Source organism: Solanum dulcamara, chromosome 1, assembly GCF_947179165.1.
Source record: "Solanum dulcamara chromosome 1, daSolDulc1.2, whole genome shotgun sequence".
Classification (NCBI taxonomy): domain Eukaryota; kingdom Viridiplantae; phylum Streptophyta; class Magnoliopsida; order Solanales; family Solanaceae; genus Solanum; species Solanum dulcamara.
In genome coordinates this window covers 86,245,047-86,257,660 of record NC_077237.1, presented here as the reverse complement: position 1 = coordinate 86,257,660, position 12,614 = coordinate 86,245,047, and the positions used below count along the sequence as shown (strand labels likewise).

General features: G+C 35.8%; 1 protein-coding gene across 1 annotated transcript; it reads left to right on the top strand.

The window, feature by feature from the left end:
* Window positions 1-1,878: 1,878 nt before the first annotated feature.
* Window positions 1,879-4,380, top strand: LOC129895311 (uncharacterized). Its single transcript, XM_055971012.1, has 6 exons — window positions 1,879-2,026; window positions 2,136-2,249; window positions 2,376-2,675; window positions 2,799-3,253; window positions 3,350-3,658; window positions 3,850-4,380. The coding sequence occupies exons 1-6, from the start codon at window positions 1,879-1,881 to the stop codon at window positions 4,378-4,380; spliced, it is 1,857 nt and encodes a 618-aa protein (XP_055826987.1).
* Window positions 4,381-12,614: the final 8,234 nt, after the last annotated feature.

Genomic DNA, 12,614 nt, shown 5'->3' with positions numbered 1-12,614 from the left:
CTTTCCATCAGTTTAGGAAGGCATGATTCATAGTTAGTGTGTGCTATGTTCCTTTGACTTTCATGATCCATGACAAGGGAAAAGGCTTTGTTAAGAGTTGGAGTTGGAGACTGCATCAAAATCTGTCCTCTAACTGCAGAGTAGGTTTCATTTAGTCCCATTAGGAACTCTAGTAACCTTTGATACTCATAATGATCTTGAAACTTCTTAGACTCAGGACATGAGCAACCTGGACAAGGCATAATTGAATCATATTCATTCCACAAGCCTTTGAGTTTTGTATAATAATCTGAAACTGACATAGTTCCCTGACTTAGACCATGAATTTCTTTATGGAGTTTATACACATGAGCTCCATTTATCTTGTCAAACCTTTCCTTTAGATCACACCAAACCTTGTGTGCATCTCCTCCATACACCACAGTTCCTAGAAATCTTGGTCGAACTGCATTCATAATCCAAGAGAGGATACAGCATTACACTTCTCCCAAGCATCAGAAAACTCAGGTCCAAACTTAGACTTAGGATATCTACCATCAATGAATCCAAGTTTACTCTTGCCTATTAATCCAATTCTCATTGATCTACTCCAGATCGCGTAGTTCTCTGAACCAACTAGTTGAAGAGAAATTAATGAGCTACCTGGAGTATCATTTTGATGCAAGAAGAGAGGATGATTGTGATCAATATTTGGTATTACCAGCTCAGATGCTGTTGTGTTTGAGTTGAAGTTCTCAGCACCTAGTGTTCCAGTTGCAGCTTCACCTAGATTCACCATTGAACTTGCTTCGAAACTGAAAGTGCTGAAAATTGACTACGACTCAAACACCTTTCAAAGATGAGCACCTGCACTTCTCGATTTTTTTTCCCCAGTACTTAACTATTTATTCCAGGAACTTACCAAATGCTCTGATACCATGATAACTTCAGTGATGGAGTCTTGTTAGACGACTATATGAATCAAGACGAGTTAGACGAGAAGGAAAAATGGAAGTCGAAGTAAAGAAGCTGTAGATGCAGCAGAAGAAGAAGAAACAGAGAAGATATTGCAGAGAAGAAGAGAGGTAGAGAGAAGATCACATTGCTATCAAATGATCACATTATGCATACACACACACTTCATGTGGTGTGAGTGAGTTGCATTTATAGAGTTTGAGTAGTTAGTTACAAGTCACTATCAACCTACAACTAACATCTAACAAACTTCAACTAACTTCTAACAAATTATTAACCATGGTAGCTTGCATATGGTTAACAAACACATTATAAAAAATAAAAAAGGATCAGTTCCAGTAAGATTGAAGCGATTTTTATTTTTTTGAGATATAAGCATTGAAGTGTGTGATCATCAAACACCCTTCGCCCGCAAGTCCAGAACACGACATGTCTCATGCGTGGACAATATAATATGTGTTAATCTAGCAAGCTACCATGGTTAAAGAGAGGTTAGAGTATTGTTATAAGTTGTTAAAAGTAGTTAGTAGGTTGTTATGATCAGTGAAAATGTAGTTAAATGCCAACTTGTTTGAGTGTATAAATACTGTACATATACAAGTTAGAAGTATAAGTGTATGTACTGATGAAGTAAATAAAATAGCTTTTCATTTTTTCAAGATATTTTTCTCTCTATATACTTTTCTGCTCTTCCTTCTCTCTACAACTCTCTTCTTCATTCCTCTGTATATTCTTCTTCACTCTTTCTTCTTCTTCCTCTGGCAGTTTGCCTCTTTTTTCTTTCAGGTCTAACTCCATTGATAGAGTTATCATGGTATCAGAGCCTACAAGGATCGTAGGGTAGAAGAAGAAGATCACAATCGGCGATCTAGACTCCAGTAGAAGAAGTCAAACTGCAAGCTACGGTTTAAGTTGTCAATAGAGATGTATACAGCTGAGGCTACATCAGGATCGATGGAAATTGGTGATGCAAACCTAAATGGAGCACATGAAACCGCTGGTCCAACCAGCTATGAATATCTGATTATAGGTCACAATCACCCTCTGTATCTCCATCCGAATGACACTCCAGGTAGCTCTCTAATCTCCCTTCAGCTCACAGGCTCGGAAAACTATACCATTTGGAGTAGGTCTATGCATATTTGAGTTGTTTGACATATAGGAAAAGTGTAATACTGTAGTTTTGTCCTGGATAATGAATGTTATTACACCTGGATTATTGAGTAGTATTGTTTATGCTGGTGATGCACACAAGGTATGGAGTGATCTGAAAGAAAGATTTGACAAAATTAATGGTGCACATGTATTTTAACTGCACAAGGAAATTCATAGTTTCACTCAAGGAACTATGACTATTACAGAATATTACACACATCTGAGAGGGCTGTGGAATGAGTTTGATTCTATCATACCGTGTCCAGGGTGTTATTGTGCTGAATCAAAAAGGTTCCAAGAACACTTTGAATACCAGAGATTGCTTAAGTTTCTTATGGGACTGAATGAGTTCTATTCAACTGCTAGAGGTCAGATATTGATGCAGAATCCAATTCCCAACCTAAACAAAGCTTACTTTCTGATAGTAGATCATGAAAGCCAAAGAAACTTGGCAAGTTCATATCATGAAAGTGTTACCTCTAAAATGGTTGAATGCACTGCTCTATTCAGTAAAAATGGGGGAAATGGTCCTAATCAAGGTGGCAACTTTGGCCATCAACCAGGAGGTGATGGCAACCCAGGAAGAGGGTACTATGACAACCAATACAAGCCATAAAAATTCCAGAAGTTAACTCTTATGTGTGAGGTCTGTGGCTACAGGGGACACTCTAAGGAATAATGTTTTTAAGTGAAAGGCTATCCAGTTGGATGGAAGTCAAAGAAGAAGAGGGAACAATTCAATTCTAATTCATATGCTAATCAAGCTGAGGTTACCCAATGTGGAGGTCCAAATTCCACAGGTGACACACCTTCACCTACAGCCTTATTCACACAGGATCAGTACCATCATATCCTGCAGATGCTGGCTAGAAGAGGTGAAAATGGAAGAGAACACTCAGCTAAAGCAGCTACAGCAGGTAGTGCTCTATCTGTTTTAGTCTCTAAATATGTAGATAAAAGTTGGATAGTTGATACTGGAGAAACAAACCATATGATTTCTAATACTGAACTTCTAAATAACTTTCACACTGTATCACCATCTAAAAGGAGACAAGTAATGTTACCCACTGGAAATGTTGTGTCAGTCTCACATATTGGTAGTATAAACATTCTTGGGAATCAATCCATTGGAAATGTTCTATTTGTACCTGACTTCAAGTGTAATATTCTTTCTATATCACAACTCACCAAAGAACTCAAATGTATGGCAGCCTTCTTCCCTAACTTTTGTGTTTTTTAGGATCTCTTCAGTGGTCAGGTCAAGGGGATTGGTAAAGAGGATCAAGGGCTCTACATTCTGAAGGAAGGTTCTCCAAAGGCAGAAGTCAATGGTTGTTCAACTCAGTTCCAAGGTGTAGCTCCTACAAACTCCACAAGTAGCAGTGTCATCCCAACTGGCAGACCTACTACAACTACTCTATGGAATCTAAGACAAGGCCATGTACCTGTAGATATAATAAAGAAATCATCCAGTATTGAGGTTCTAGATAATGAATATTCTACTTGTACAGTTTTCCCACTTGCTAAGCAAACTAAACTTCCTTTCCCAGTAAGCTCTCATGTGTCAAATATTGTGTTTGAACTTGTCATTGTGACATTTGGGGTCCCTATAGGGTACCTACTCATGATGGAAAGAAATACTTTTTGACTGTAGTTGATGATTACTCCAGGTTTACTTAGATTTTTCTTATAGACTCTAAGTCTGACACAATTGTGGTGTTAAGAAATTATTTCACACAGGTTCACAACTTATTCTCCACAACTGTGAATACTCTGAGAACTGATAATGGCTGTGAGTTCCTTAGTATTGTATTTCAGAACATGCTGTCTACACTTGGCATTCTTCATCAGACCACTTGTGTTTATACTCCTCAACAAAATGGAGTTACTGAGAGGAAGCATAAAACTATCCTGGAGATGGCCAGGGCACTCAAGTTCCAATCCTCTGTACCCTTAAAATTCTGGGGTGAGTGTGTCACTACTACAGTCTACCTTCTTAACAGAATCCCCTCAAAACTCCTTCAGTTCAAAACTCCATTTGAAATGCTTCACTTACATTCCCCTTCTTTAGCTCACATTAAAGTCTTTGGTTGCCTTTGCTATGCCACAGTCCCACATATCCTTGACAAATTCTCTCCTAGAGCCATACCAGCTGTCCTTATGGGTTACTCCTCATCAAAAAAGGGGTACCTCCTGTATGATCTCCACTCTAAATCCTTTTTTGTAAATAGATATGCAGTGTTCAAAGAAGATATTTGTAACACCCCCTAAATATTATTGATTCATGGATCCTTTCTTTCATGAAGTCCAAATAAATTATCAAAGTTTTCTATTTAATTCAAGCATGAAACTTTATGGATTTTTCATATCATGATTCCAAATGCATAGATTATTAAATATATGAAATTTAATTACCTATCTTATATTAACTTATATTGGCTTTTAAATGCATTAAATTGTTGATTTATCAAAAGTCCTTATATGAAGGCATGAAAAGATTTTGATCATGTTCTAAAGTATTTTGATCATGTTCTAAAAGTATTTTGATCATGTTCTAAAAGTATTTTGATCATTTTCTCTCATGCCTAAAGATTTTGATCATGTTCTAAAGTATTTTGATCATGTTCTAAAGTATTTTGATCATGTTCTAAAGAATTTTGATCATGTTCTAAAGTATTTTGATCATGTTCTAAAAGTATTTTGATTATGTTCTCTCATGCCTAAAGTAATTTGGGCATAACTTTTCATAGGATGGTCCAAATTAGGTGATTCAAATTTCTTAATAACCACAACATCATTACCTACAACTTTCATGAAGAACATATCTTAAGATTCGGATTTTAAGTAGATCAAATAAATTGATCTTTGCAAGATATAGTGCTGTGACGGAATAGAGTGTTTGTAGAATAAAATTCATATCTCGATGTAGAATGCTCCAAATTGGATGATTCTTGAAATAAATGAAACTAGACTTCTATATCTACAATTCTTATGAAGACACCAAATCCTAATAAGGAATTTATCTTATTCAAACGCAGCTTCGAAAACAGATATTTCGTTAAAAGAGATTTCATCTCACCTACCATAGAAAGATCTAGAACCATTTGACATCATCCATGACATCAAAATTCTCCATTGAATTTTCAAGATCATCCTTTATGATTATGTTTATTTATTGTTAGGTCCCTCCTCCACACCTATAAATACCCACCTTATTTCCTCATTTTATTCACCAAGCTTTCTTAAGCAACTCTTCTCTCTATATACTTCTTTACTCCTTCTCAAATATAGTTTTAGTTTTAGTAGTATAAAAATACTACTCTGGTGATTCTTATACTCCGGGTAGTACACAAAATAAACCGGCGAGAAGAAAAGGCTAGGGGTCCAAGAGTATTCCAATTCGAAGTAAAGCTTCCGATTTAAGGTATGTAAGGCTTTCATAGCATTGGATTGAGTTCGTCCATGCGCCCAATATTTAAATTTATTATAATTGAGTTATAGTTGAGTTTTATCCAAATCTTGAATTCTAAAAGAAATAATTCTTCTTCTATTGAGTTTGATATATTTATGCATTAATATTATTATTATTATTGTTATCTCTCATATTATTGGAATTATTGTTCATGGCTACTTTCCCATGAATCCTAATTGATTTGATTTTCATGAATATTTTTACACATATTTTGAGTAAAGATGTTGGCTTTTTAATATTTTCATTGATAAAAAGAGTGATATGAATTAATACTATATATGTATTTTATTGAGTTTTGAAAGAGCAAAAGAATTGAGTTTAAATGATTTTTTGAGTAAATGATGTTTTGAGCAAGATGTTTTGATGAGATATAAATGATGTTTTCGAAGTATAATAATTGATGAAGAGGTAATGAGATGAGTTTGATGATATAAATTAAAGTTCAATGAGACTAGATGATGAGTTTAATATGAGCACATATTTTGAGAGTAGTATTGAGCACCGAGTTGGGTAAGAGTTTAATTGACTCAAACCCCAGAACTACGTAGCCAGCGTAGGATGGAGGCTATGCCTCTTAAGTCCCAAAAAGAGGACTTTGATGAGTGGATCCAAGATGGTGATGTCCTTTACCCTGGCAAGGTATTGGATGGATGTGGCAACGACATCGCTTCGTTGTATCATCGCTAGCTCATAAGTGATGGTTGTCGGTTAGAGAAACTCCCAATTGAGTAAGCATTGCTTGTTACTATTATTTTTATTATTATATTTTAAACTTGCATTACATATTGATGTTGAGATGATGTTGAGTTCTGAGCTGAGTTTTCTTGAGAGAAGTTTCTTGATATTTGTCCTTACCTTCCTGCCATTTTACATACTCGTACATTCCACGTACTGACGTCATTCGACCTGCATCATTTTATGATGCAGATACAGGTGTTAGAGATCCTCAACAGGCGCTTCGTTGAAGATCATTATTTTTCAGCTATTTGGTGAGTCCTTCTTATATTCGGAGGAACTCTTTATCCTTTAATTATTGTTGAGTATTATGTTTCTTTTAAGGTAGCCATGGATATGTCATTGGCACCATCTAAGAGTATTAGAGGCTTCATAGACAGAGTTTAATGATGTAATTGGAGTAGTTCTCCTTTGAAACTACTTCTTCTAAAAAAATTTCTTCTTTCATTAGATGTTGTTAATGGAGAGCCCATATAAGTATTCTTATTAAGTCTTCCGCTGATGAATGAATAAGTGATGAGACCAAGTAGTTCTCTCAGAGGCCAGAGATGGTTTCTGAGTGCCGGTCACGCCTAGGGTACCCTCTCGGGGCGTGACAATATTTTCCCTTTCAAGGATGTCCAAGTATTCTCTAATCCCCTATTTCCAGTTCTCACACTTCTAGACTTGTTTTATCCCTCCCCACGGCAACACTCAGAGTCCATCCAACCACCTTCACCTCCTGCATCACCTCCTGAGTTCCAATCTCAGCCTCCTCCCTTCCTGTCCCACCCAGAAAATCCTCTAGACCTAGTAAGCCACCATCTTGGCTTCAAGATTTTATCACCACCTCTATAGGAAACTCTTGTTCCTATCCTAATGGAGACTTACGCGGCGCGAATGTGAATATAGTTGGACTCCAATGTATGTACCAAACACCAAATGGAAAATCAAGAAAATAAAAATTTAGATCAATAGAGTTATTTAGTTTTGTTCATATCATGCCTGATCTCCTTGAAAATAGTTTAAATTTGATCTAATGGTTATTTAGATGTGTAGAGAGAAGGTTGCAATCCCTCATTTCTTAAATAAATTTTTGGATTTGAGATCTTAAAATGAATTATTTTTTTGGTAGATTTAGCGCAAATCATGTAACAATAGTCGGTCATTAGGTATCGAATGCTTAAAGATAAAAGAAAAATATAGGTTGGTTCTCTTTTTGTTGTTGAAACCGCTTGTACATATCCAAAGAGCTTATGTAATATATATTGTCAGTGCATTTTTTTTAATATTATCAAATCATCTGTACTTGTTATAATAGGTAATATATTTTTATATTAACAATATATATAATTTAAAACTCGTAACGATATTAAAGACTAAAATTGTCGAATGGCAAGTTGGGCTAAATTTGGATAGGACAAATTATGTTGAGTTAATAAATGAGCATGTTATTGATCTGAAATGGTTAAAATGCGAGTCATAGTTCAACCCACCCAATTCTTACTAGGTTTTAATTATTTGTTTGTTCTTTTATAAATTTTTAGTCCCTAATAAAGTTATTTTATTATGGCTAATACAAAATATCAAATAAAAAGATATTTTTTAAAATTATTTTGACAATATTTTTCAGGAGTCAATTTAAACAATATATAGTCATTTACATAAATAATGTAGTATATAACATTAATTATAAGTTTTAGTACATGTTTTAGTTTTATCAAAAATAGCAATATATTTTTATCCGAAATAGTAAAAAAACAAAAATATTTTTCTCTTTCTTCCCCCCTTCTCTCTCTTTCCTTTTTTTCTTTCTCTCTCTCTCTTTCTCTTTCTTCCCGCCCCCCTCTCTCCTTCTATTTTTTTGGTACGATTTCTCTCTCTCTCTCTCTCTCTCTCTCTCTCTCTCTCTTTATCTTTCTCTTTCTCCATTTTTTAAAAATACGTAATAATTAATTATCCTAATTTAAACTTAATTTTGGATTGGATATTATGAAAATGATGATTTTACTATTTTTTAAATTAGATGATTTTTTTTATGTAAATACATATATAATGCATTTCTAACACAATAAAGAAAATAAATAGAAACGATAATTGTAATATATTTTGAATTCAATATATTATTCATATCATAGGAATGTTTCAATGCACGTGGTGAATATATAACTAAAATATTTTTAATACAACAACATATTTGGTTAATAAGAGAAAAAATAAAAAATAATTATAATAAATTTTGAATTCAATGTATTATATTATAGGCATATTTTAATGCACGTATTGAATATATAACTAAAACAATTTTAATATAATATAATAATATATTTTAGCACTGTTAATAAGAGAAAAAAATTAAAATTACTATAATATTTTTTTAATTCAATAAATTATACATATTATAGGCATGTTTCAATGCATGTGGTGGATATATAACTAAAATATTTTTAATACAATAATATATTTCGTTAATAAGAGAAAAAAATAGAAAATAATTATAATAGATTTGGAATTCAATATATTATAATTAAAATGTGGTGAATATATTATTAAAATATTTTTAATACAGATATATTATTAGTATTATATGTGAATTTCAAACATTTCAATTTTATTTAAATTAATTTACATTGTTAAAAATGTATTGAATTAATTAATTATTATTTTTAAAAGAGGGAGAAAGAGAAAGAGAGAGAAAAAAGGAAACAAAAAAGAAAAGAAGGATGCAAAAGAGATGCAAAGAGAAAGAGAGAGGGGGTAATTGAGTGATTTTAGTTATTAATTAAGATAAATATGCTAAAGACTGTAATAAAAAAAGTACCCCAAAAAACTACCCATGGCATATAGACAGTTTGTACCTCCGCTCATACTTGAAGTAGTGCCCCTCTGATTACCTCTAGCTGGTGGTGCGGTGGTAGAATGTTGGGCCCTGTTGTCCCATGTCGGACACTCCCTCTGAAAATGGCCCACTTGGCCATATTTATAACAGCCCTTGTTCCCTTCTCTACACTCTCCCAAGTGGAGCTTACCGCACTTGCCGCATGGTGGTTTTTCCCTCGAACCTTGACCCACGCTAGCCTGGGATTGAGAACCCTGAGGTCTGAAATTCTGGTGACTCTATCCCTGCCGATCATACATGTTCTGTGGCATAGGTGCACTTGCGGTAGATGAGGCATAGTTGGAAGGCCTCTTCTGGAAGAAGGACCTGTTGCCCTTGTTTTGCCTCTATTCATTCTCATGTCCGGCTGATTTTGCCTTCTTGCTCAGATGCTCCTCCTTGTCCTTCCTCTTCTCATCCACCACATGTTGAGCATACACCATCAATCTGGAAATATCCATGTCAGAGATCAGCAATGCTGCCTTGCACTCTTTCTTTACATGTTTTTTCAGTCCGAAGATGAACTTTCTCATCTTCGACCTCATATCTGGATCATTTCTGGAGCATATCTGGATAGTTGGATGAACTTCAGACTGTACTCCTTAATGGTCATACCTTCTTGTTTCAGATTCACAAACTCCTTCACTTTCGCTTCCCTCAATTCTCTGGGAAAGAAGTGGTCAAAAAAGGCTCCCTCAAATTCATCCCACATAGCAGGTTCAACATCCTCACCTCTACCTTGTTCCCATTGGTTATACCAGATCTTTGCCACATCCTTGAGCTGATAAGACACCAACTCAACCCCTTCGATCTCCGTATCATGCATAGCTTTCAAGATTTTCCACATCTCATCAACAAAATTTTAGGGGTCTTCATCAACCTTAGTCCCCGTGAATGCCGACGGATTCATTCTCAGAAAATCTCTAATTCTGTTGGCAGCGGACAGCTCTTGGGAACTAGAGCTAAGAGTTGGCGAATTCTGATTATCAGTTCGGGCAGTTACTAATTGAGTGAGCATAGCAATCGCTCCTCAAAAATCTGCTTTTGAAGTTAGTGCAGGCGGAGTAATAGACACTTGAGGTGCCTCCGTATACCTCATAGGTCGGTCCTTAGCCCTCGATGGGCGTATCTCTGACTGTGGCATCTTTGCATTATCAGTGTTTCTCTGGCTGGAAGTACGCTTGGGAGGCATTATCTGCAATGTATAAATGCATGAATTAGGAAGGGAGTTTCATAGAATTTAACTCTATCACACGAATTTAGAGTATGAAAGAAGTGAAACAATTCTTAATGTCTTATAGCCTCCTGATTATAAGTGTGGTGCACAACACACCCATAAGTAAGACTCTACTAGACACAGCTTCATAGACTCCCTAGGACTCTTGAATTTTGTGCTCTAATACCATGTTTGTCACTCCCCGAGAGGATACCCTAGACTTGGCCGGCACTCGAAAGTCATTTCTGACCTTCAAGCGAACCACTTGGTCTAGTCACACTTTCATTCAATCACATTCTATCAGCGAAAGGCTCTACCATAGGAACACTACCCATGATCTAGGGCCAATGGCCAAACAATATCAAATCGATAACTAGCTAGAATAAAACTAGTCAAAAATGAACAATCAACATTTTCACACTCTAGTCTATGAAGCCTCTATTAACAATCCAAAGGTGCCAATGACAAGTCCATGACTACCAAAAGTCAAAATAAGGGGAAAAAAATCAAAACTACAAAGAAAAATCCTGGTATCCTCTGGAAATAGGGAGGACTCACCAACTAGCTAAAAGTAAGTAGATCTTCAACGGTGCGCCGGTTGATAATCTCTAGTACATGTCTTTGCATCATAAAATGATGCAGGCCAAATGACGTCAGTACGTGGAAGGTACGAGTATGTAAAATGGACGAATGAAACAACATCAGAAAAAATCAAACCAACTCGGAATCTCAACTCAGAAAGAAGAACAACTCAATCAAGTGTTCTAAGTCTAAACAAGAATATGGTTTAGACGGGACCAATCACATACAATTCAACCCAATCCAACTCAGAGTACTATCAAGACTTATATGGGAGTTTCTCTTATCCGACAACCATCACTTATGAACCAGTGATAGTACAACAAACCGACGTTGTTGCCACATCCGTTCATACTTTGCCAGGGTATGAACGAATCAACCAATCATGGATCCAATCCAATCAATTCCTATAATGCCAGGACAATAATTTTGGGGAAGCATCCGACTTTAATGGTTCAATCCCCTCCTATGTTTGGCGACGTAGTTATTGGATTCGAGTTATTACTTACTCTTACCCAATTCGGTGCTCGATACTCCTCCCAAGACTCAATGCTCATAAAACTCCATCCAATCAACTCAATCAAATCATATCAACAAGTCTCATTTAGAACCTTGTCAACTCATCAACTCTATCACAATCAAGATTTTAAATCAACAATTCAAGATAAGCAACATATTTAAAAAAATTAGCATCTTTATCATAATCAACATAGTTAAGAAAAATTAACAATTCATGTTCGACCTCTCATCTCAACAACTCATACCAACATGTAGCACCTCACTTTCTATACTCCACAACATCAACATAAGAAAATTTAGGTTAATAGATGAAAAGGACCTATTTGGACCTAACTCTATCAATAAACTCCATTTTTATGAACAATCAATCTCAAAGAAGATGTAGGGCACATGGGTGGACTCAACCCATGCTTTGAGTAGCCTTACATACCTTGAGAAGACTTGAAGAAACCTTGTTGTTAGGTCTTCAATGGAAGGCTTGAATTCTTGAAGTTCTTGAAGCCAATCCTTGTTGGAGATGGATTTGAAGGAGAAGAGAATGGATTTTCTAAGGCTTTTAGAGAGAGGAAGGGACTGAAATAATGGTCCAAAAATGTCCAAGGTTAGTGTATATATAATTTAGGGAAATGCCCAATTTTCCCTTTCTCCAAAAATCTGGAAAAACCGGCTAAAACTCCCCTAGCACTATAGTGGCGCGCTGCGCCACTGCAGTGCCAAGTCGAGTATAGGCTTAAAACCTGCACATCTGCTAATGGCGCTTCGCGCCAAGGACCAAACTACTGAGGCTTTTTCCAAGCGCTATAGTGGCGCGTCGCGCCACTGCGGCGCTAAGCCCAGGTTTCCTGCAGTTACAACCCAGGCCTAAAATTTCTGCAGTACTAGTTCGTCTTAGGATAGTCATAACTTTTGACTCCGAACTCCAAAAATTACAATTTTGGCGGCGTTGGAAAGAAGACTCGAAGACCTTTAATTTAATAGGTGATGGACCACCCATATCGTCATATTTCAAAAGATATGGTCGTTAGAAGTTGACCCCTTATATGGACTCATTCTAAAACTTAGCTAAGACGAATTCTTTGGACTTAGCTTGGTCTTAGGGATCCTTTATGACCCACATCACCTCTAAT

Bases quoted from the DNA above. Each gene is read 5' to 3' on its own strand.
- LOC129895311 (XM_055971012.1), top strand. From the start codon at position 1,879: ATGTATACAGCTGAGGCTACATCAGGATCGATGGAAATTGGTGATGCA. The intron at 2,250-2,375 runs GTGCACATGTAT...TACCGTGTCCAG, and splicing joins AAGATTTGACAAAATTAATG to GGTGTTATTGTGCTGAATCA. The intron at 3,659-3,849 runs GTAAGCTCTCAT...TATTTCACACAG, and splicing joins AAACTAAACTTCCTTTCCCA to GTTCACAACTTATTCTCCAC.